Raw genomic sequence first — 25,618 nt, 5'->3', positions numbered from 1 at the left:
GTTTAATTAATCAGCTTTTAAATTTTTTTCCTTAATTAATTAACCAGCTACTTCAGTGCTGTACAAGGTCTGGGATATGTGTGCAGGTTTCCCTGTGGAGACACCTGAATGTCTGCATGATGTGAAAGGAAAGAGCTGAGCCAGAGCCAGTGCAGGGGGTGGTGGGGGACCTGATAGCCTCACACACCTGTCTGATGGGGGCTATGGCATGCTGAGCTGTAATCAGATATCCCAGTGGTTTTATTTTATTTTATTTTATTTTATTTTATTTTATATTTTAATATGGTGTATGTATTACTGGGAAGCAGATGTTGGGTACAAGCCATTTAAATAAAATCTTCAGTCAGGGGTGTATAAACTGATAGTGTCCAGCAGAGGAAATTGTTTGTGGAGCACTTTCAAGGGAAGCTTGGAGTCCTGTGTGATCCCTTTTGCTCACAAAGGAAGGGAAGGCTTACAAAGGAGATGAGGAAATGAAATAATCTGATCAGATGCTCACTGAAGTGATGCTGATGGAAGTAGCACAAATTCCCATTTTGTCCTCCACCCACCTTCCCCACATGAGTGAAAATTATCATATTTCTTGGTACTGTCTTTTTTCCCTTCTTTTGGGCACACTGATGCACTAACAAATAAATACTGCAAAATGCCACATCCCCCTTATCTTGCATCTAGAAGAAATATTTTGAAATCACCCTTCTCTTTATAACCTCAGTTATTTGCAGTTTGAAATGTGCTGCACTGTGTAGTTGTGCCATAAACTGCTCACTGGAAGTTTATTTATAATGTTACAGCTTATTGATATTTGTGTTAAAGGAAAAAAAAGGAAAGTTTCTCCATCCCCCTGATTAAAAAAAAACAAAACAAAACAGAAAATAAATCCCAAGCAATAAATTTAGGGGTACTTACAGAAAATGCATGAAGAAACCTACTTGCTTACATTTTGCTGTAAAGTTTTTCCTCACTGAGGTCACTACTCCCATTCTTCCAGTGATGCAGGGTCAAGTATTAATTGGGCTCTGCTTGTATCTGCTCCTGGATGTAGATAGCTGGTGCAGAAGCAGCAAAGCCCTTTACTGCTGTGTGTATCTACACAATTGAATACAACTCTGAATTCTGCTCTTAAAGTGGTGATAAATCAGAAATGTCACTGTTTTATTTTTGTCATTCGCTCATTTTGATTTGTAACTATGCAACTTTATGATATTAATTGTTTACTGAGAAATAAAGATTTCTGATACATGTTGGAAGATTTAAAATTAACTCCAGCAAAGCAGCATTAAGGAGCTAACCAGGGATTTTAGAGCTAAGCTCTATTTAAGTAGCTAAGCTTGAACATTTCTTTTAGGACTGATTTGCTGGTTGCATTTCAAACAGCCTTTACCTCCTCCAGGACACTCCCCCTGCACTGCACAGAACAGGAGTTTTTGGTTGTGTGCCTGCAGGCTCCCCTGCTCGTGTTGGCAGGGCTCTCCATTTCAGTCCCTGCCCAAATCTGCAGGCACTTTGTTTTCTCTTACATTGTGGAACAAGTGTTTGGTGGAGATTGCCCAAGCTTTACAGAAATCCTGCCTCTTTCACTGCTTCAATACTAAACTACACAGGATCACCTATGTAATTTGTTTGGGTGATTTTTTTTGTTTGTTTTTGATTTGTAATTACTTCTGGTGAGAGAAAGGTAAGGAAAATTTTGCCCATGCATCTTTAAATAAAGTATTTGGACTGTATTTCAAAATGTGCTAAGCATGGGATTCACCTGATGGAACATGAGGCCAGGCATTGTCCACAGGGAGGTACAGGCACATTTGGGGCATGGCTCCCCACGTTCTAAGATGCACCTCCAGAGGTCTGAGGAGTCATTCTGCCCAAAAACTTCTGTTTCTCATCCTTGAATGTAGTGTGACTAGCTCAGATGCAAACTCCCCTGTGGTCTAGTTCAGGCTGGGGTGAAATATATCCCCCTTGAGACTGTATTTGCCTCACTTGGATTTTTCAAAGGATAAAAGCAAGAGCAGAAAAAACCTAGGTGTAAAACTCACAGAGTCCTTTTGGGTCTCTGAGTCATGGGCTTTGGTGAGCAGGTTCATGGTTTCAACCATCCTATAAACTGGTCAAAATCCACCTTTCCTCATGATGTCTCAATAAATCTTAATTTGCAGTCTGTGCATTCCCCCCTGTGCCAACCTCCTTGGTTAAATATTTCTTTTCCCTCCCTCATGTTTATCTCCTCAATGTGCTTAGAAGGAAGAATCATCTCTCCCCTGCATAAACATGACTGTTTTCCTTTCCTTGGTCTAAGCCAACTGATCCTGCCTAGACACCTCATTTATGAAATTTTATGAAGATTTTGTGGCTGATCCAACTGCCTCCCTCTGCAGGAAGTGCAGTTCAAACCCATCTCTTTAGGGCAGAGCTTTACAGATTACTCCAGGTGGAGAATTCATCTTTTCTTTGCAGCTGGGGTTTGGCTTTTCCTGTTGCTGGTGGAAACACTCAGCTGATCTGTCCTGGACCTGGGTTAACCTCTGCTGTGAATGCAGTTCACTGATTGCTCTGAGTCATGTGGGATGGATACCTGGGATTAACCCATATACCAAAATATTTCTTTTTCTCAGTAATCTTCAGTTAAAGATCCTTGTAGCTGTAGACATTTTTGTTAATTTGCACTGCAATGGATGCCTTGGATCTCAATATTGTCAGGCTTTATAACTTTTTCCTTTATTCTCACCCTGTTATTCTCTGTACCTGTGTATCAGTGTGTTCCAAAGGTGCCATCAGCAGATTCTGTGACCATACAGTATTTCTGTTTATGTCACTCATTAGCAAATTCTGTGACCATATAGTATTTCTGTTTATGTCACTAAGAAACCAGCAAAATCACTGAGACTCACTACTGTGAGCCCTGCTAGACTCCCTTTTTATGATTTCCATTTTCCCACCCTGTCCACAAGCTCTTCAGCCATCCTGGTATCCCAGTGGTGGTCCTTGTTTTCCCTGTGTTTCATAATAATTTCACTTCTTAGGTTACTGAAGTACTGCATTTGTTTTATTTAGAAAATGGGCTGTGTTATCAGAGAAAGCCATCAGGAAACCTTGGATAGATCCCAGCTAGCCTAAGCTTTGCTAACCTACTGCTCCACTGATTGCATTTTGATTTATCTCAAAGTTTCTAATTACTCTTTCCCTTAACATTTGTTCAGGTAATGTATCTGTTTATTTCCTTTTTGATGCATTAGATTTTCTGGGAAATAGCAACATCATTTTTGGAAACTAATGCTCAGGATTAATTTAATTGCCTGAATTATTTTTACTTCATTGCATCTCAATCACTGTAGTTGTTCTCTTTGCCCCCCACCCCCTCCAATTTTGAATATGAAGGATCTTTGGGTATTTGTTGTAGTATTCTTTGCAAGGAAAAATTGAACGTGGCATTTGGCAATTCTTACTTTATCTCTACTTCCTTTCTAAGGCAGAGTTTTCTGTTGATCAGTTTTTTGTTTCTTATATACTGCCAGTTTCTGTTTCCTTCCTCTGGGTGATTATTTACTCATTTGTAACTGATACTCAGCTTACAAGTTTTTCCCTTTCTTTAAGTTACAACCTTTTGTATTTTTTGATGTAAGGGCATTCCAGGTGTCCTCTGCTGCCAGGTGTGTGACTCTTCTACCTCTCATAGTCCACCTCTCTTCACTTATTACTATCTCTAGTTCAATATTTATAATTTACTAGCTCTTGCCCTTTTGAGAGCAAGAGCCCCAGTCCAGTTTACTTTGTGATTGTTCACTTTTTTATGAACTGATTCAATTCCTTCTCCAAGCCAATGGGGACTTCTGCAAAACCCTGCAAGGACTGAAGGTAGTGTAGCATCACATTATGTGAAGTAATTGGCTGTTGAATGAAGAAATAAGCATTCTGTTGCATCCTCAGAGCATCTCAGCCTCCTGTTATTAATAGCCTGTATTCCCCAAGCTCATCTGGAGCAGGATCAGTCTCTCATTGGGAGGCAGCAGTGTCTGTGTCTCTAATAACAGAACAGATTGGGTTGCTGTGCAGATCCAGCTCCCTGGCTTTCTGAGGATGGGTTTGATTTCTGCTCACAGCAGCTGTGCAAGCCACAGCCCTCAGCTCCTGGGAGCTCAGAGGGAGGGGAGGGAGGTGATTCATCCCCTCCCTGGCTGTTGGGGATGGATGGGGTGAACCACTCCCTGCCATGCCCCACTCCTCATCTCCAGGGAGGAGGATGGGTGCTCACAGGGACAGGGTGTTTGGCCATCAGGGAATGCTTTCTGTGGGATCCAGGAGGGTGCCTGGAGCTCAGTCCATGCTGTGGCCACACAAAACCATTTCCCTCTTGCACAGAGGTGAGCCCTGCAAGCTCCTCCAAGGATGTGATCACTTTTATGGCAGTTTTGCTGTAATTGCTTGTGTCCAGCATAAAGCTACTAGCTTAAATTTAGTTTAACATCTGTATATGCTGCAGTCACCCTTTGACTGCAGTACCAACATGCCCTACCACAGTGTGCTGAACATTAAAATTGAGTGAAAAGTTTTTCATTGTTTTTTTCCCTGACGTTTTCTGAGACAGAGTTTTCTATTCAATGACGCAGTACCAATCCCCATTTTCAAAGCTCAGAGTATTTCAGTTTTAGAACACATTTAAAATGCATATTTCGTTTCTTTTTGTTGTTGCTGTTGCGTGTGTACCCACAGCTAACAACAAATAAATAAAAAATCATGGAGTGAAATCTAATTGAAAAAGTGCCTAGAGTTAAAAACACATTGTTCCCTAGTAGAAAGAAAAAGATATGCATGATTTACCATTTCAGCATACTGGGATTTAATTTCAAGGTTTAAGCAGAATTTTTGTACATTTAGATGGTTGAAACTAATGGCTGTTTTTGTTTTTATTTTACTTTAAAAAATAAATTATGCAATAATTTGCAATTTCAGAAAAGATTAATTAGATTAGCAAGTAACCAGCTATTCTTTTTCAGATTTTACAAACATGCAGCTGCTATTCTGCTGCTCCTTCAGTGTAGAACAGACTCCATTCTCTCTTCCCTGGTTTAGGAGGTTTTAGGTAGAGTCATTGTGGACTCAGATGATTTCCTGCCCTTGTTAACCTTCAGCTCCCTTTGGTGACAATGTTCCCTTCATCCTCTTGCATGTTTGGCTCTTGACCCCTGTATAACACAACTTTATCAGCTTCATCCTTCCTATTGCCTGGCTTATAGGGATCATTAAGTGCAAGAGAACTTTGCTCCCTGTTCTTGCTGGAGGTGCAGAGATCTGTTCCCACGGTGTGCATGGCAATTTTGGGAAACATCTGTCTCAGTCCTGTGGCTGGAAAAGTTCAGCTGGGTGCAGGCACACAGCTCAGACATTTCTTTCTTTCTGGAATGTGGCAGTTTGGCAGTGGGGTCACATCTAGGGTCTGAAATGGCAAGAGTCAGGTGGTTTTAAAAGGAAGGATTGGTCCCTCTGCATGTCAGTGCTGTTATCAGCGGTGCCTCCACTATCAAATTTAATTTCCCTTCCTAGTGTGTCAAGAGAATTTGAGAACACAGACTTTGCAAGGTGCTTTGTCAGGCAACTTGGGCTTTGTTTAATCATGAATGTCTAATTTAATTCCAAAGTTAAACATCCATCCCTCAAAAATATCTTTCTGGATAGATCTGACAGCGTCTACATCCTTTGTAAGGCTTCAGCTATCTCCTAAATTGAAATGGTGGTAAAAAAAAAGGCTGGTTCAGAGCCACTGCTCTTGTCCTCTCCTGATCCAAGCCTTACAAGTCCCTGGGAAGAACTCCTGTGACTCACATTGGTACTAGTTAAATTGATGATGTGTGTCAGATGGGAATTTGGTTCCAAACTTGACACCCAAAATGCAGTTTTGGAGTGGTTGGTTTTTCAGTGGAAAGATTTCTGCCGCTGAGATGATTGATGATGAGCACACTGAGCGTCTTCATCTGATTAGGACGTGATAAAATACATTAGCCAAAACCCCAAGGGGCTGGATTGGATGGTTGATAACATAAGGAGATATTCTCCTGCTCAGTCAGAGAACAGAGCCCAGCAGCTGTTACAGACAGTTGGCCCAGCTGAAATGGCAATGGAGTCACAAATGCTCCTCCCAGAAGGCTGGATCTCCAGTATCCAACATGTGCTTTATTTACACAATGCCTGTGCCAAACACGGCCCATTCACAATTTCTAATCACCTCTCTGTTCCTTGAGTGCTGAAGTTACTTCTGTCAGATCAGATGCTCATCCTGTAGTAGAATGGTTTCCAAAGTATTCATTACTGAGCATAAATATAGTTAAAAGAAAAATGAAATTAAAGGCAGCCTGCAATCAATTGAATTTAGAAAACTGAATTTCTTAATTGCCCAAATGTAATTCAAGGCATTTAGCCTTTCACATAACTTCTATCAAAGACATTGTTGCTGACTTTGAGGCAGAGCTTTTCATATTAAAAATTATGCATTAACTGTTGGCAATTTTATAAATATGAAGGTACCAGCTTGACCCAACCAGTAGTTAGTGCATCTGTAATTGATACATATATATATATTATATACTCTATATGTGATATAGCACATATTCATTTAGCATTTGTTTATTTGCTCTCTCCTGTATGGAAGAGGCTTTTGAAGTTTCCAGGATTGTCTTTCTATTTTGGCAGATTAGACATGAAATGTGAATGTTCAATATCTCTCTTGATTTTTTGGCCTTAAGTAAGAGGTCAGACTGAACAGGCTTTAAGATTTACAGTGATACTTACTTAAATGAATTATTCTTTGGAAATAATACATTTCAATGTCAACTCAGCCAAAGTATTTCTCTTTGTTTTATAGATAAGAGATATAATTGTTGCCTGTGCTTAGTAAAAAAAGCCAGATGACTGCACAAACTTTCTCCCAGACTTTGAAATAAATGCTGTATTTTTATATTACTTGTATAACTGCTAAATTGTCCATGTAATTTAGAGATGCTGAAGTGTGGGTGGGGGATGGAGGTCACACTGTAAACTCTTCTGGTCAAGGGTTGTTTGTGTAGTGAAAAGTGCAGGGTAAGCTGTGCCACTGGGACAAACTTGAACTACTGGGTGTAAAAAAGGGCCCCTCAAGTTTGAAATCCAGGTTTCTAACTCCATCCCTAGCATTAATCCTGGTAATGAATGGTGACTCTTTAATTAAAGCAGAAATAATGCATCTCTGACCAACGCAACAGGATTGGTTGGAGGAAAAACATCGTGCTGTTTTCTCCCTCTTTTGAAAGTTGTAAGCTTTCAAAACAAGGCCAAGTCAGTGAAAGATACTGAGAATAACTATAAACTACTCTGAAGTTCTCTATTTCTTAAAAAATGTAGATATTGTTTCTGTGGGGTGGGACCCTCACTCAGCAGTCCATTGGCCACAGTCCATTCCATCAGGAGTATTGGAAGGGACTTCCCAGTTTATTGGAAAGTTGGCTGCTCAGAGTGTCTCCCAGTCATATATCCTAAAGCAAATAAGTAGATATACATTTAGATGGAAATAAGGATGATAAACTAGATCTCTGTCTTGTGTAAATGCAGAATGCAGAAATCAAAATGGGAAAATTCCACTTCCCTCTGTGGCATTAGTCATCATGAGAGCTTGAATGCAAATATAGAGCTTCAATTTATTAAGGATTTGGGGATCTGAAACACATTCCAACAGGATTTGAAAAGCATACAACAACTGTGCCAAACAGATTACATCTAGAAATATCAGATGTATGTTACCCTTCAAATGTTGGGAAAAGGGAAAGAAGGTACAAAAAGAAGAAGAAACAGAGGTGCAAAAGAGACAAATGTTTTTCTGGTATGGAAAACTCCAGAAACTCCAGTCTTTTGCTGTTTGATAATATAATTAGCCAGTGTTTTGACTAGACTGATTTGATAATGATGCATAGAAAAGGGCAATTTAATCTTGGCACAGTAACTAGGAATGTTTGCCTCATTGCTTTCTATGTCTTAATTTCTACTTTAAATTAAATGTCTTCAGCTTCTGAATGTTTTATATTAGAAACCTTCCTTTACAAACCTTCTATTTTGAGCCACTAATTAATGTAATGCACAAGTTAGGTATATCATGGGATTGCAGTAGATCAAGAGCATATTTTTGTTCGCTTTCTGAGTCTCTAAACTCCCAAACCATTTGTGCATTGAGAAGGACACACACATTTTTTATCCCCTCTCAGATGTTTCTATTAACTTTCTGATGGTCCTTGTGCTCTTATTCCCTAAATATTTGTATTTCCATTTATTTGTGTGTCATCTATCTTGCGTGACAGGAAACAAAACAACACTGCACCAACACTTGCTTTAGGAAAATATCTGCAATGTCTGTTGATTGGAAAGGAAATTAACCCTGTATGCAAAGGCATCTGCCTTGTGGTCTGTATTTCCCTTGCTCAGGAAGGTGATGTGCTCACAGTTGTTTAATTCTATGTTCACTCAGTGAAACTTCTTGTAAATAATAAAATATCCAGAGTTATGTTTGAAGGATAATAAGAGGTGGAGAGAGTTGTTCTAGAGGAAGTTACTCAGCTGCTGTTTGGTGGATGAGAGTAGCAATAGGCAGATTTCTCTGAGTTTCCCACTGCCATTACGTCCTGATGTTTCTCTCAAGCATCTCTTCATGTTGAGGGTTGTTGAAGTAGGTGTGCCCCCATATTGGCCAGAATCACAATCCTCTCCTTGGATTTAATAGAATGCTGTTCTCTGGGAAACTTCAGGAGGACTCCACAGGGCTGGTGTAGTCCCACCTGTGACTCCTCTTCCACCTCCTTTGATCTTCTTGATGTCAAAGCAGAGTCTCCAGTTTACTTCAAACTGGTGAAGCATTGAACCACTCATTTTTGTAATAAACTTGCTATTTCCACTTTGGGTTCTACAGAACCCTTCTGTTGCTTTGAAAGACTTGAGTTTGAACAAAATAATTTATCCACCTGGTGAATGCCAAACTCTAACCTGATGAGGACAAAAGCACTGGAAGGGGAGGAGGGTTTGATCTTGTATTCTGTTATCTGAGGCCTGAAAAATTACAGTAATTTCATTATTATAAGCTGCACCATTTTGACAAAAATTTTGGTCCGAACCCAAAGTGCGGCTTATAATCAGGTGTGGCTTATATATGGACAAAGAACAAAAAGTTGCTGTTTTAGTTTGGAGGACAGGTGTCTGCTGAGAAAGGCAGGAGCTTCTCTTTGAAACGGCGAATGTAAACCCCCTCCCTCCAAATTATTATAATTTTGAAATCAAGGAGATCTCAGGCAAAGATATGGGAATTAGGAATAACAGTTCTTTACTAGGGAAATTAAAATAGAAATACAGCACTACAAAGAACAAACCCCAAACCCTGACACAGTCAGAGTACAACCTGACACCCGTCAGGCAGGGTGTTGGCAGCAGTCCCATCCCATGGTGGCTGCATCCTCCTGCAGTGACAGATGTGGCTCAGTTGGAGCAGTGCTCCTGTACAAGGTGCAGTTTCCCTCCGGAGCTCCAGTGGGGATGTGGAGAAATCCGGTTTTCCTCTGGAGTCCAGTGGAGAAAGGGGCTCCCTTAGTGTCCCAAAACCTCTGTTTTTATCTTGGTAAGAAATGTTGGGCTCTTCCCCCTGGCTGGAGCAACTCCCAATGGGATGCAGTAATTTTATCAGTCCCACAGTGGGACTCAATGGCCATGAGCAGAAAATGACTGGCTGGAGGAAGGATGGGTTGTGAAAAGATAAAGAACAATGCCCTGCCTGGTTTCAATGGATGGCCCATTAGCAGAATATCTCCCGTGGAGATCAGGATCACTGCCCCCACCCTCAACAGATGGTGATAGAATAGATACCTTTTATCACACTCTGTATTGTAATGTGCAGCTTATAATCAGGTGATCAGGTGCGGTTTATAATCGCGAAATTACTGTACATAGAAATATTTTAAGCAGATGCAGGAATTGCTGTGCAGCCTTCTGTGCTAACCAGCAGGTTATTTCAGACCAAATAATGATTTTTATTCCTTTCCAGGGAATCAGCAGCCTCTTCAGCTCCCTAAAAGTGGTGCGCCTGCTGCGGCTGGGTCGGGTGGCCCGGAAGCTGGACCATTACCTGGAATATGGTGCTGCTGTGCTGGTGCTGCTGGTGTGTGTGTTTGGGCTGGTGGCCCACTGGCTGGCCTGCATCTGGTACAGCATTGGGGACTATGAAGTGATAGATGAACTGACCAACACCATCAAAACAGACAGTTGGCTCTACCAGCTGGCCCTGAGCATCGGGACCCCATATCGCTACAACACCACGGGCTCGGGCCAGTGGGAAGGAGGGCCCAGCAAAGACTCCTTGTACATATCCTCTCTCTACTTTACCATGACAAGCCTTACAACCATAGGATTTGGGAACATTGCACCCACCACCGATGGGGAGAAGATTTTTTCGGTGGCCATGATGATGGTTGGCTGTAAGTAAAATCTGTTTTTCTTGTGTTTAAGGGAAGTTCTGTGGCCGTGCTTGTATAGTGCACTTCCTTTAAGCTTTGTTGACATCCTGAAAAACCTGTGGTACCTGTAAATAATCATGAAATGAACTTGGAATCCTTGAAAACAGGTATTGAAATGATGCACTTGCTGTACCTTTTAAATGCCTGCAAGGCTAAGTGGTCTGGGTGCATAAGTGTGCCCAATGGCAAGTTTATACTTGGGGCCTCATCTTTACACTTTTTATCATGTTTGTAAGGTCTTTGCTAGAATTCAGTTAAAAGTTACAAAGTGTACTTGAATTCAGGTAGTTTGAGTTTTGCTTACGAACTTACACAAGCCTGGAATCGTTTGATGTGGTTTTATCCAATTCTTGAAATATTTAGTGATTCCATAAATTGATTGTTTACTTTGTGGCACTGCTTTGAGATAGAAATCCTGATTTTTTTCTTCTGAATGTAGTGGCCTTTGTCATCAGCAAAACTAGAAGTGAAGGAAATTATGAGACAATATGTTGCACCTTTATTTTTTTTTTTTTTTTTTTTCCCTGCTGTTTCATAGCTCTGCTGAAATAGTCCAAAATCAGGACTCGTAAGGCACAACTCTCATTTCATGTGCTGCCAAGGTTACATCACTGAGGGGCTCTACAGATTACAGAAATCTTCAAAATATAGGGGAGAAAACTTAAAATGTTAATACCATTTGGGAGAATTATTTTTTCTGTTAATTCAATAACTCTTGGTATTTCTCTGGTGCTTTCTATTTTCTGAGCACCATCCAAACACTAACCAATTATGTAACAAGAGAGCAAACAAAACCTTTTGATAATAAGATCTGCATAATCTCTCTGGTAATTATCTCAGCTAAGATTTCGAGCTCATCTCTGAGAAATACTGAACTACAAAAAAGAAAGTTTTCTTGCCACAGTCTTTCTAGATCTTTAGAAGATTAAAGACATTTGTCTTCAGATTTTAAAATGCTTTTTAAAAAGAGAGGTTGCAATTTTAGGACTCTTGCAGTGTGGTACAAATGCAATGAAATTTCTGCTGAGCACCATCTTTACACGATGGGTTGATGGATTGCAAAACATTTCCAATTCCATAAAAAGCAAATCCTCAAGCCAGAGCATTAGTGAGCTATTGCAGATAGGTCATCAAAAGCCCATAGGAGCTGATGTGCTATTTGTTACACTGATTTGTGGTATTTACAGAACCTGGGGATTTGGAGAATAAAGTGGATATAGAACATTTTTTATACATTGTAATATTTGCTTTCCTTGTTTTGTTTGGGGTTTTTTTCTTTGTGTGTGTGTGTGTGACTTCTGTTGTCCTGTTGAGGGTGATTTGACAGAAAAAACAAAGTGGTAAATGACTTAGGGTGTGATGAGAACCATAAAAACATAATGAATTCCACTATTACTATTTATAATGATAACAATAACAACAAAATACATGCATGGCCTCAGCAGGTGAAAAGGAAGGGCAGATTGTAACCTGCTTTGTGTCTGTTCTAGGTGGGTTGTTTCCTTGCTTTTTCATCTCTGAAACTCATATTAAAGATGGGGAATACAAATAGCAGGATCAAAGTTGACACTGACAACAGCCTGTGTATGTGGCACTGGCAAATAATTTCCATAAGTGTTACCTACAAAATTACTAAATGTTCACATCAAATTTATAAGTGGCAACTGTGACCTTAGCAGCTGAGAAACTGTGGGTAGGATTATAGGCTTTTAAACAAAGTCAAAAGTAGAATCTAAAATTTAAGAAATGTGGCAAAAGAGCTACTGAGTTGCTTATGGCATCAAAATAAAAACACCAAAATAAATGTGGGGAGAAGAGCACTGTGGCAGGCAGGAAGGCCACAGACAGGAGAAACCTTTTTGGTTTATTTACAAGCAAAATTTACAAGTAAAAATGCTCAATTATCATCAAACAGTGAATCTTTTGCAATGACATCAGTGCAGATTTGAAGATTTCTGATCCATGCACATCAGTGTGGTGAGTGCTCCTGATGGAAATCTTAACCTTGATTGATCTTTTTCCACTGGTTAGAAAATAAACCAGATTTGGAGCAGGCACTGGTCATGCACTCAATATTTGCAATATTTGTGCAGAGAAATCAGAGTTTCAGGATTGCAGAGACATGCTTTGCAGAGCTGGCTGCTGAAAGCCCAGCAGTCTGAGCTCCAAAATGAAATGGAAGGCACAACAAATAGTTGATGGAAAATACAATTTCCCAGGCATTCAGAGCGTCCACTGAGCTCAGGAGAAGGATTTGGCCTCATGAAAAGGTGTAACTAGGAACTGAGTGATTTTCAAACCAAGATGTTTTATTTCCTCTTTTGAATCAGTGTTTTGAGATAAACATTCAGTAAAATTCAATTACAGTTCAGTCAATAAATATGTCTGGCCCACAAACACGCTCCTGTTAAAAGCAGAGAGAGGCTGTGAAATACCTTTGGTAGCTCTCCTGAAGAAGTTTGCTAATACCAATAGCTGATATTGGCAGTGGGGTTTTTTTCCCTAACAGACTATGCCAAATAAATGTTTTAAACTTAGCACTGGAATCAGAAATAGTAATTCATCACAATCCCAGCTGCCTACTCATGCAAACTGCAGATAGGAAAGGAAATCTTCCCTGCTTTGTCAGCGAGCTGTGGCTTGTTCTGAAAGCCCCAAGTTTCCTATTCATGCTGGCAAAGTTATCAGCACCTGGGAGGAGTATTTGGAGAGATTTGCAAATCCTCCTTGTGGGCAGGATTGCAGGCTGCTGTTCTTGTTAAAAATAGGCAGATTCAGGTTCTGTAGGTGCTGATGAAGCATTGCTTGGTGTGGGGCAGGGGAGGGGGAGCCCTGATGGATGGGGAGCTGTGCAGGTGGATTGGCAGCTTGTCACTTGAGGACAGATCGAGTGGGATATTTAAGCTGAAATACATCACCTGTCTTACAGGAATGAGAGCTTTGAATAACTTAACATCATCTTGTGGAGCTTGTTTCAGATTTCTTTTTGCCTCACTTGTTTAATCTTGGTGTCCAGTGCTGCACAGCAATATTTTTTATGTTGCTTCTTGACACTTGAAAAGCTAAAAATAGCAAACAAAGCACCCTATTTTCAAGGCAGTGAGGTTTTTACACGGGTTATTGTTTAAATACCTATTGTGCGTTTGCTGCCTAGAGTTGCTGAATATGCATTGAAAATCTGATTTTTGTAGCACCTTTTGTGTTGATCTGGGTCATTTCATGCCCTCTCTGTGCAGAGCAGAACAAATAGGTAGGTCTGTCAGATGCAGGAATCGTTTATAATTCAGGAAGGACCTTTGCTGTAAACCTCCCATTATCTTCTGTCAGCTCAGAGCCTCCAAACCAAATCTCAGCCTGTGCTGCTGCGTGTTGCTCTCCTTCTGTCCACAAGCAGCTTTAAGGCTCCTGCAGCACAGTCCAGGATGCAGATGTAAAACTGACTGGGTTTGTGTCTTTAAAAAAAAAAAAAAAAAAAAGTATGAACTTTTGGTTCATACACCACTCTCACCATCTTGCAACTCAGCACAGCCAGGCCTTTAGTGAGCAGAAAATAAAAAGGAAAAAGCATTTTGGGGAAAGTGGCAGTGTGGTTGGGTGAAACAGCTCGAGGAATTCAGGAGAGATGGGTTTTTTGAAGGAACAAGTGTGAATATTTAAACAACAAAGGTACAATTATGTGCTTTCTTTCTCCCTGTACTTTCACTATGGGAACAGCAGCCAGCTTCCCAAAGTCCTTGTTTTGGCAAGGGTAGAGTTAATTTTCTTCCCAATAGCTGGTACAGTGCTGGATTTAGAATGAGGATAATGTTGATAAAACTCTGAGGTTTTAGCTGCTCTGAGCAGTGCTCACATGAAGTCAGGCACTTTTCAGCTCCCTGTTCCCTGCCAGCGAGGAGGCTGGGGGGCACAGGGAGCCATGAGGGGACACAGCTGGGACAGCTGACCCAAACTGGCCACAGGGACATTGCACACCATATGGCATCGTGCTGAACAACAAAACTGGGGGGGCTGGAGGGTGCTGGTCAGCAGGTAGTGAGCAATACATTTGTGCATCACTCTTTTTTGTATTCTTTTATCATTATTATTTTTGTTTCCACCCTATTTTCTGTCCTGTGAGGCTGTGCTTATCTCAACCTGTGAGTTTTTGCCTTTTTTTCTGATTCTTTTCCCTTTCCAGCAGGGTAGAGGGAGGGAGCAGGTGGCTGGGGCAGTTTTAGCTGCCTGCTAGGTTAAAGCACAACACCCAGCCTGGGGCTCAGAGGGTCTCTGACACATTTCAGGCTTCTGGTGTGAGCTGCAGTAATGGGTTTGCCCCTGTCCATGTGTGACAGTGAAATGGCTCTGTATGGCACAGAGCAGATTGCAGCATCAGTCTGGCCCCATAAATACAGCAATTACAGCAGTTTATTTGTCCAGCTGAGTGGACCTGGCATGTACATCCAGGCAGTTGGAGAAATCCAGTATATTCCACTGGTCACTGAAATGCTCCAATGATCTGTGCAGCTAGGGAAGGTCAGAATGAGATACTGAAGGCAGGATTGTCAATGAGCATTGAATATTTCACTGTTTCTCAGGCTGTGAAAAGCTCAGAGGAATCTCTTGGTTATCCATGGGTCACCAGAACTGCTGAGCAGAGGGTGCTTTGTTGTTCTTCCTTTAGGGAAATACTTTTATCTATACACATAATTACTTTGGCTTCTATTTACTCCAGTTTTATGGGGAGATGGCTGTGGGATAGATGATATTTTTCAGTGACTGGTTTTAAATTATGGTGAAAACAGGCCTGGCAATCCACACTGGTTTTGCATATGAGCAGAAGAATTTGTTGCAGTGATTGTACAAGATACCTTCTCTGGAAAATGGGAGTAATTTCTAGACTCCTTCTTCTAAGAGTTTCTAGTTTAATGGCTCAAATGCTGACTTATTTTCCTCTTAAAATACCCAGGTTCATGATTTTCAGCTTTGAAAAGGAGACAGATGTAATTGCTGTCACTTTGACCCCAAGTTATTATTGTTCAGGGGAGAGATGATGAAGGAGAGTGTGGGTGGGCTCCTCTTGATATCACAGAATACTTTGGGTTGGAAGGGACCTTAAAGATCATCCAGTACCAACCCCCTGCCATGGGCTGGGTCATATTTCACCAGAAGGTGTCTGCTAGGTATAGATATAATTGATGTCTCAGTTTTCTATACTGAACACATAGATGTCCTGCCCTCCTCCTAATTTTATTAAACAGAGAGGATAGGACCTGCTCTTTCCTTTTCCAAACCGGTGAGATGCCTTCATCTGAGCCACCTTTGGCCCTAAATTTGGCACACAGTGCTGAGAGGCTGCTGACTGCTCACGGCACCCCCCTTGGTGCTGCTCAGCTCTTTGGGAGCCGTGACGTGGGGCTGTCAGTGAAGCCTCCATTGATCTGTCAAACCTAATTCATTATTTAAGCGGCTTCTTTCATTGTTCCAGCAGCATCCGTCAGTTCCCTGCCAATATCTGGTAGTTAGCCACTTGGATGCTGTTTGGATGAATCATGGAAGTTTATCTAGCAGATTTGTTAGGCAGGGGCTGAGCCCACGCGCTGACACAACCGAGGATCGTTGCAGGGAAGCGTTTGTCTGGCAGGCTCCCAGACAAGCCATCCCAAGAGCCCATGGGATTTCATTTTTGATCCTGAGCAAAGTGAATGTGTGTAAGATAGCACCTTCCAGCAAAAATCTCCACCAGCACCGTAGATTAAATTGTATTTTTCCTAGCAACAGATACTAATATGAGAAGGTTTTCCATCTGTAGGAATTAATAGGCTGGAGTGTTTAGCTGTGGTTGAAATCCAGTTCTGCCCCTAAGGGTGTCCTACAAGAGTCAGTTCTGTGGAAGGAAGTTTCTTTTCCTGCAGAGGTCTGGGGTGTGGGAGAGACGTGGCTCTGCGTCAGGGAGGTGCAGAAGGGTTTGTTTGATCTCTTCAGCAATAGAGGACTAGTGACAGTTTTTGTGTTTTGTGCTGCTCTTAAAATGGGGGCCAGTGAGGGTAATGTCTCTTCCCACAATAATATGGCCCTGCTAGCAAGCCCTTAATTGTTTCTTAGAATCACAAAATTATAAGATGATTTGGGTTGGAAGGGCCCTTAAAGATCACCTGGTTGCAAACCCCTGCCACGGGCAGGGACAGCTTCTACCAGGTTGCTCAGGGCCCCATCCCTGGCCTTCAACACTTCCAGGAATGTGACATCCACAAGTTCACTGTGCAACCTCTTCTGCTACAAACAAATGTAATCCTCAAGCAATGAGAAAGGTGGTAAGTTCTTCAACATCCAAATCAAGAGAGAATAAAACTATTCATTCACATTTACCCCTTAGTGGAAAAAAGAGGAAAGTGGCACAGAAAGATACAAGAAGTTGTCTTGGTAGTGAAAATTTCCCCTCTTGAGTGCCATTGAAAAAGCATTTTGGCACTTTGGATTGCTGAACCATAGCCCAAGTGCTATTAGCTCTACTAAGAAAGGATATCAGCATCTTTCTCTGGTATCTCTTAGTTGTTACTAGTCTTACTTAAGTCTCACAGCTGGGGCACGTGAAGTATTTCACACCAGTTATTGGTGTCAGTGCAGCAGTCAAACTTGGCAATCTCAATATTCTCTGAGCAGCTGCATGGAAAAGCCTTAAGGGTATAATCACATCTCAGTAGCCTACAGTAAAAAAACCAAATTACATCTCAGGGATGTAGCATCATCCACTTTTTAATAGAACCCAAGTGTAAGAGTGAGATCATAAAATCATTGTTTAATTTGGAAAAGCCTTGTAACATCATTGAGCCAGACCATTACCCCAGCACTGCCAAGCCCACCACTAAACCATGGCCTCAGGTACCACATCTACACATCTTCTAAATATCTCGAGGGATGGTGACTCCACCACTGCTCTGGGCAGCCTGTTCTGGTGCTTGACACTCATTCCATGAAGAAATTGTTCTTAATATCCAATCCAGACTCCCCTGGTGCAACTTGAGGCTGTTTCCTCTTGTCCTGTCACTTGGTACCTGGGAGAGGATAGCACCACTCTCTGGCTGCACCCTCCTTTCAGGGAGTTGTAGAGAGCAGTGAGATCCCTCCCAGCCTTCTTTTCTCCAGGATAAACACCCCCAGCTCCCTCAGCTGCTCCTCATCACATTTGTGCTCCAGACCCTTCCCCAGCTCCATTTCTCTTCTCAGGACATTATCCAGCACATCTGCTTGTATCCACCAGATTGGGGCCATATGTGCCTTGTTTTGCTGTAATTCTGTCAGAGCAGGAGATTTTTAGATATTCAGGTTCTAGTTTATAGCAAAAACATGTGTCTTTATATAAGGAGCTTTAAAACTATAAAACAGCCTCCTTGGGAAGCTTTATGGGATTTTTTTTGTCAAGGTTATAGCTAGCATGTGTTTATATAAGGTTTACTTTTATTGTCATTGGCTTGATGTGTTTAAAGGAAATTATGGTATCAAGAGAGATAGGACAGTGAGTGGGAGAGGTAACAATGAAGAAGGAAACATTATTTCATGCTGCTGAGCTATATTATTTAAAGCAAGTGAAAATTGTTATTGAATAAATGATACATAAACGTTGAAAATGAACATTTATGCTCACACACAGAGTGCAAGCACTCACCTGAGATGGTCCCAGAGGGATTATCAGGTAGCCCTGGATTAATCACAACAACTGTATCTCTCAGGAAGCAGAAAGTTTTAATTAGCCCAGCTAGATCAGCAAATATGTCTGACTGGCTAAGAACACAACACAGCTCAGTTTTACAGCATATTGTGCTAGTGGGATAAACAAATCTGAGATAAAAGATTACCCCCAAGGAATCACTCCACTTGGATGGAAGGGGCTCAGGAGATCCTTTGTGTTTGCCTGTTCTGAAGTTTCAGAGAGCCAAGTGAGTGATCTGAGTCTGTTAATTTTGTGTACCCAGGAGATAACACCTCTGTGTGTTTGGCATTCAAAAGGGAGAGTTACCCAAATAAGTCAGGCCAACTAAGAGGTAACTCCTGCCTGATATCAGTGGAGATGTGCTCCTCACTGGGCCCTGCTTTCAGTGGGAAAAAGAGGTATTTTCTGTTAAATCTCATTGATACTGGCCCAGTTTTGCTTGCAGATAACTGCTGTGTTTTATCAGCTGTAGTGGAAGTTAGGATGGGCAGTTCAGAGAGGAGGCAAGTTGCTTTAACAAGTGCCCTGCTGTAGAAAATTTGAATAATAACACTGAATCAGGCCTTAAAACACTATTTTTCATGTCCAGCAAGAGATTTCCATGCTTAAATTTTTGAGATTGACTTTCAGAACTGAAGAACCGTGCGACATTTTTGTTCATCCAGAGACGCTGACGGAGCTGGGGGTTTTGTGTTGTTTTTGTAAAATACATAACAAACCCCATTGTCTGGGAGGTTTCTTTATCACAGTACTGCCTGTGGTGCTGTACCACGTTCAGTGCTGCTTGGGGATACCAGGTAATTGGATGAAAGATGACAGACACCATTTGTTGGTTTCTCATTGCTTCCTTTCTGTAGGTCTGAAGCAGCATCATGCCATGTTCCTCTTGAACGTTCTGAGAGCACTGAGGACTCAGCCTGAGAGTCTCTCATCCTCTTCATCTTTCCTGTGGCTTTTTCTGCAAGAACTTTGGGAGAGCTGGGAAAAATTTTCCCAGCTGGTGGAAGCATACTCTGTGTGGGAGTACAACTGTGGGTTCCTCCTTAAAGAGCTTTGCCCCTTTCCCTTCCATTCTGGAGGAAGGACAGGAGAGCTTCCAAACTGGCATCTCTCCCCTGGGTACCTGCTGTGCACCCCTGCCAGTGCTGAGTCAAACCCAGCTGTGTTTCAGTAGGAATATTTTGGTCATGAATGATTAAGACTAGTTTTCTTCCACTGGCCAGCAGCCAGCGTGGATTTGTCAAGATGAGTTCATGGCAAATTAATCTGATTTCTCTCTTTGACAAGATAACTGCGTAGGGAATAAAAGGAATTGAGTAGATACAATATATCTGAACTTTTTAGAAGTCTTCTGACAGTTTTTTACTTAGTGGCCTCACAGCAAACGAGTGAAAGATGATCTCAACACAGTCATAACAAATTTGGAGATAACTGATTGAACAATCTCTCTCAAATATAATCAAGGGCTTCGCTGTCAAACTCGGAGGGAATTGCCAGCGAGATTTTTGCCCTGTGTGTGATTCTGTTCAACACTTTGATTAGCAGAGATGAGTGACAGAACAGAGAGAGCACATTGGGAGGGTTCTGGGAAGGGATGCAGGCAGCTGAGATGACAGCATCAGAATCCATAATGATCCCAATAAATTGGAAAGGCGTCCCCAAATCAGCAAGGTGAATGTCAAGAGAGGGAAACGCTGTGCACCTCGTGCAAAGAAGGCAAATCAAATGCATAAGCACAGTCCATGGAATAACTGGGTCTGCTGCTGCGAGGCTGGAGAGGATTTTGGAGGATTTTGGAGGAGGAAAGGGAAAGGTGACTGCAGGCTGACTGTAACAACACAGCAGTGCAGTAAAACCTGTAAATTCTGCTCTGGACAGTATCAGAAGCAGTGCTACAAGTAAGCTGGAAAGGTATTTATTCTGCTGGGACTAGGACTGGGTAGTCACCTTTTTCCTTTCTTTTTTAGATGCAGCACTTTAAGGAAGCTGCAGACCAGCTGGAGGGAGAGATCATAAAAATGTGTTACAAGGCAGGATCTCAAGGGAACAGTTGGAAGAACTGACTTTGGCTTAAGCTGATGGGAGCTTAAGGGGAACACAAAGATTGACTTCTATGATGGAAAGAGTTGTGCTTGAAAGGGGGAAAAATACTGGTCTGTGTTTCCTGGAGGCCAGTCAGGCCACTTAGGAGGGAACAAAAGACTGATGTTGGAAACAGGCATTTCCAACACCAGTCCACCAAAATTTTTCAGCTTGGACAAAACTTTGCAGATCATAGGCAGAGCCAGCAGCAGATTTGGGAGACTCCAGTTCACTGATGAGCATTTCTAGAGTTATCCTTGCTCCTCCCTCAGAAATGCAGTCCCTTGAGGTCCCTCCCAAGCCTACAAATCTCTGAGGCTGGAGGGAAAGTAAGGTACAGCTACAAATCCCTGTTGTGTCTTAGCAAGGCCAAGCTAGCAAAGCTCACTTTCTCTAGGTGGCTGACCTCCCTAAACATCTAGTGATTAACTTCAGAACAGGAGTTCTGACTTCTTTCTTAGCTTTAAAATTGTTTGTAGCTGAAATATAGTTCTGAGCTAAAGGTTCTTGCCTCTGGGCTTTCGTAATGACTTTTTCATTAATAAAGATTTGCACTAAAGAAAGAAAAAAATTATATAAGAAATATTGTTTCCCCCCCTCCTTTTTTTTATTTCCCCCCCCGTCTGTATTTCTTTAAAGTTTTTCTTTTGTTAGTTTATTTTTTTAAATGCTGCATCTTTTGGTATAACATACTGGAAGAATAGTAGAAGGATGGAAGCAAAATTGTTCCTTAAAGATTGAAAAAAAATAGAGAAAAGTGAAATTTGGGAGCAATTTTCTTGCTTTCAGCCATTTCTCTTTTTCCAGAAGAAGCAAAACAAGCAGGTAAAAAGAAGAAGACCAGCAGATAGAAAAAAATATTTTTAAAAAGTTGAAAGATTAGTAAGCTTTTATCTCACTTTGTCTACATTTTTGTTGTGTAACAACATGAAGGATTATCTAATAGAGCAGAATATTCTTCTAAAGTGTCTCATGAAAATTAAAGCACATTTCAAAGTTCCATTGTGAAGTGTACTCAGAATTGAAATAGGATGAAGTTGATGGAAAGGGGTTTATAAATATCTGCTGCTGATTTCTGCATGGTGATGTGACAATGGGAGATGCAGTGGAGGCTGCATTCCCCTGCAGGAAAAGCCCAGCTCTGTAGGAATGGCATCGTGTTGGAAGAGTTGTGTCAGGTAAAAGCCCCTTAAACTGGATTTTTCTTACATTTTATTGGCAAGGCTGAACAAGCTGAACTCAGCATCAGTGTCACACAGGCACACACTGTCACCCTTCAGAATGGTGCTGCATCCCTTAGGTCCCATCTCTTACCTCATATGTGATCAAATGATGTGAAGTTAAAGGCTAGGAGGGTGGAATGAGGTGTGATGAATTCCTATTTTAAAAATTCATTTTACCCAGTCCTTCTGTACTTATTGAACTGGGAACTTTAAACTTGTGGTGTGTTTTTAAGCACTGGAATAGTCCCACTGACCTCATTGTTATTTAATGAGAATTTACTTTTAAGTGTCCTCTCGGCACAAACCATGATGAAGGGACCATTTCTGACATTTCAGGTTTATTGGTGGATTTTCCAAATACAGGCAAGATGGAATTAGGAGGGTAAGTCCCATTTGAAGGTCACTAGGGCTCATGCCTATAATCCATGTAGGTGTATTGTAAAAAACCTCAGCATCCATTTCAGTGAGGTCCCATGTATGGAAATTTATTATTTTTTACATTATATATTTGAATGACACCTGACTGGTAAAGGCATGGGAACAAACCATCATTCCTGTATATGGTAAAACGACAAACTTCAGTTGTCCTTTTTCTCCTCCTCTACCAGGAACATTTCAAAGCACAAAATCTGATTCCTGCTTCCCCTCCCTTATTTTTGAGGAGATTGAGGCATAAAGAAGGTTACTACTGAGCTTCATTAATGCAAGCATTTCCTGCTGAAACTGATAATCCACCTTACCTAAAGGAAATGTAACTTTCTACTTAATCAAACACAGTCTTTCTACATTAGCACTTGAAAGGGGAAAAAAAAGGCAAGTCAATAAGGTAAAGAAGAAGTTTGGAATGAAGCTGCTGGCATCAGTGCCGTATCAGAAACCATTTAATGGCTGTGAGTCTGAAATAATTACGTGTGGGTGAAGATTGGTCATGCAAGAAGGATCCTGTAATCAAATCTTGTCTAAAGAGGGATGAAGGAGAAGAGAAGTGTGTGAGATCCCTACAAAACCTGGGGCACAGCCCTTGGAGGGGTTTCAGCAGAGCCCTGCCCAGGAGGTGCCAGGTCCAGTGTGTGATCCCAGGGCAGTGATGCTGTGCTGAGCCCTATCACATCTTCCACCTTCTGTCTCCTCTGGCTGTTAAATGGGATGTAAAATGACAGGATTGGAGAGGTTTATCTGCAACATTACTCTGTTTCAAAATAATAAATCTTTATTGGCTGAACTTCCTTAGTATTTTTCAGGGGTTGCAAAGATGCAACTTATTTGTGTGTGTGATGATGAGCTCAGGAGCAGGATCACAATTTTACTTTGTAGACCCCACCGTCTGCTTTGGATGTTTTTGAAGAAAACATTTTTTTTCCCCAAGCTTTTGAGTGGGCCCAGCACAAAATGATCTCTTTTTTATATTCCATCAACTGCTAAGGGAGCAAAGCAAATGCAAGCACAAGCTTAGAACAAGTTGCTGTTTACCCTGCTAAAAACCCAAACAAGCCCAGGAATAGCAGACTGTATTAATGAATGAGATCCTAAGTGCTTTGCTAAACAGAGGAGTTAATGATAAATGTTGGGGCCCTCCCACTTCTTCCTGTCTTAGGAACAACTGAGATTTAAACTCCCCTGCATTACAGAAAAAATAGTGAGAAAATTATTCATATGGTTCAAACATGGGTGTGCTCTTGTTGAAATGCTTCTTATAAGCATTTAAACAAATCTTTCTAAATGTGTGCAATATTGCACGGGGGGAGTGGAGTCTTGGAAAGGAGTTTGATGGAAGCTGCAGCAGTGCTGAACACCCAGAACAGGAGGGACAGGAAACCGAGCTGAGCAGATTTGATCCAGCCTAATTAGTCAGGTTGTTGTTGTTTTTACAGGCTATTATTGATACACAAACATGCTGTTGAAGAATTAGTAATCTACAACACTGCAGTTCATTAGGGTTTTTAGTGGTGCTCTAATAGCCATGCTCCATCTGGATGATAATAAGAAATAATGGGCCATAGAGAAGTTATGCATGCTCACCTTCTAATCCATTTTCAGCCAGCTGAGAAGGCAACAAAGAGGATGTTTGCTGATATATTATAAATTCAAAGGGAACAGAGTCCTCTGTTCTTTATCTCTGCAAAAGGCATTTATCCCTTTCTTCCTTTGTGTGCTGCTCTACTGTTTCTAACCAAATTTCTGCTGTGGATAAAGGCAGATCACTGTGTCAATATGACACAGACATCTCTGCAGTGGCATGATATCTTTAATAGCTTTTGTGCTACTACAATGGGAATGTCAGAATTAATCAGACTTTCTCCTAAGTTTATTGTCAGGTTATAATTGCAGCAGCAAAGCATGGTCAGGTGTGATGGCAGCACATGGAGGTTGTTTACTGATGTGTTTTCATGTGTACAGGAAAAGGACTCAGCTGTGGCTGATTTTAATTGGCAGCATTTAATATAGAAACAAGAGCTTTTGGGCAGAGATGTTTAAAGGTTGAGGCTTTCATCTGGGAAAGTGAAACTTTTTGGTTTCGTTTCCACACCTGACATTTGGTAGAATTGTGAACTTTGGCATTTGATAAATGTTGTGGTGCTTTATTCCTCTCCAAACCCATGCCTGGTTTGTTGGCTTAGATGTTAAATGGTTGGGGCAAGAACTACACGTTTTTGTAAAGTGCCTAACACACCACGTTCTGAGTTACAGGGAATGAAGAAAAACAAATTACAATGTTCCAGGAATCAAAAGAAAAAAAAAGTAAAAAAAAGTCTGACTGCACTGAATTAATTTGAATTCCTGTATCTGACTTCACAAAACTGGTTCAGAGCTTGGGTTAAATTCAAAGACTTCAGGAGACATTTAATTTTTGCCAATCTACAGCTTAAAAGCTGAGGTGAAGGCAGGGTGAATGCAGGATGCTGTGCTGCTCTGGCTGGTCTAATTGTCTGCAGTCAGAATATTCCATGATAGCCAAGAGTTCATGTGGGCCTGGGCTGCAGCATTTGTGGGAATAAATCAGATGAACCTTGTGGCTCATCCTAATTTAAAAAATAATAAAATACACACATTGTTTTGCTTCAGTGGATGGAGCCTAACAAGTAAGGCTGGAGGCAATTCTTTCTACCAGGAGCAGTGTGTTCCATGGTAAATAGTTTCAGGATTAATATAGCCAGGGTACATGGGAACAGTACAGATTTGTGCTGAAATTAGTCCCTGTCTCATGCTTCTCAGACAAATGTGGTGAGCATATGTAGGCATAAAGGCAATGGTCTGATACATCCTGATCTTTTAAATTGATAGAGTGTTTAAGGCAGAGCCAATATTATTTAGTAAAATGGCAATAAATACCGGGCTGGCATTGCCAAGCCACAACAGGTATCTGCTGTAAATATGCAAAAGTCCCCTAATAGACACTGGAAATGGGAGCTGTATAGGATAATATGCAAATATTGTAAACACTGACACAGCTTTGGAGTTTTATATCCCATTCACTGTTGGAGAGATTTTGGCTTCAACATCATGTTCCTGTTCTCTGTAAGCCTTTCCTGTTGCAACCAACATAGAACATTTCAGACTGGTTTAGGATCTGCTCCTCGCCCTCCTTTTGCTCTCCAAAACAACGCAGGAGTACTTGTCACAAAAAAGAAATGTGAGATAATAGCAAGGTTAAGATAAGACATCAAGTTACCACTCAGAGGCCCCTGACCTCTGAGCATTTTGGAGTGCTAAGCCTTAAGAGTAAATTAACATTAGACACTTTTTTCTGTTACATAAAGAACAGGAAACCAATTCACTGTCTCGCTGGTTCTGGTTTTTATATTGCCTTGCACTTTCTGCATTAGATATTCTTGGTTCTTTGTTCTTTCAACCTGTTTCTGTCTCAAACAGTTTGGATTAAGCTTTAAAAATCCCACAATAAATCCAATTCTTCTGTAGATGAATAAGTGTTGTTTTTGAATGCTTTTCATATTAGAAGGATATTTTCAAAGTTTTTATGTGCATTTTATCCTAATGTGATCAATAGTTGCATTGAATTTGAGGAGTGTGCCAATAGCTGCTGTTTCTCTTAGCCATACTTCCAAAAATTAATGGAGAAGTCTGTATTTTATGTAGAGTTACAACAGATGAAA

General features: G+C 41.1%; 1 protein-coding gene across 1 annotated transcript in view; it reads left to right on the top strand.

Annotated features, from left to right (window-relative positions):
* Positions 1-25,618, top strand: part of KCNH5 (potassium voltage-gated channel subfamily H member 5) — a 157,519-nt gene that overhangs the window by 45,608 nt on the left and 86,293 nt on the right. The window contains exon 7 of the mRNA XM_033062188.1: positions 10,046-10,475. Within this exon, the coding sequence (XP_032918079.1) occupies positions 10,046-10,475 (430 nt within the window). The remainder of the gene's footprint in view (positions 1-10,045; positions 10,476-25,618) is intronic.

Source organism: Catharus ustulatus, chromosome 6, assembly GCF_009819885.2.
Source record: "Catharus ustulatus isolate bCatUst1 chromosome 6, bCatUst1.pri.v2, whole genome shotgun sequence".
NCBI lineage: Eukaryota > Metazoa > Chordata > Aves > Passeriformes > Turdidae > Catharus > Catharus ustulatus.
This window is presented reverse-complemented; position numbering and strand designations above follow the sequence as displayed.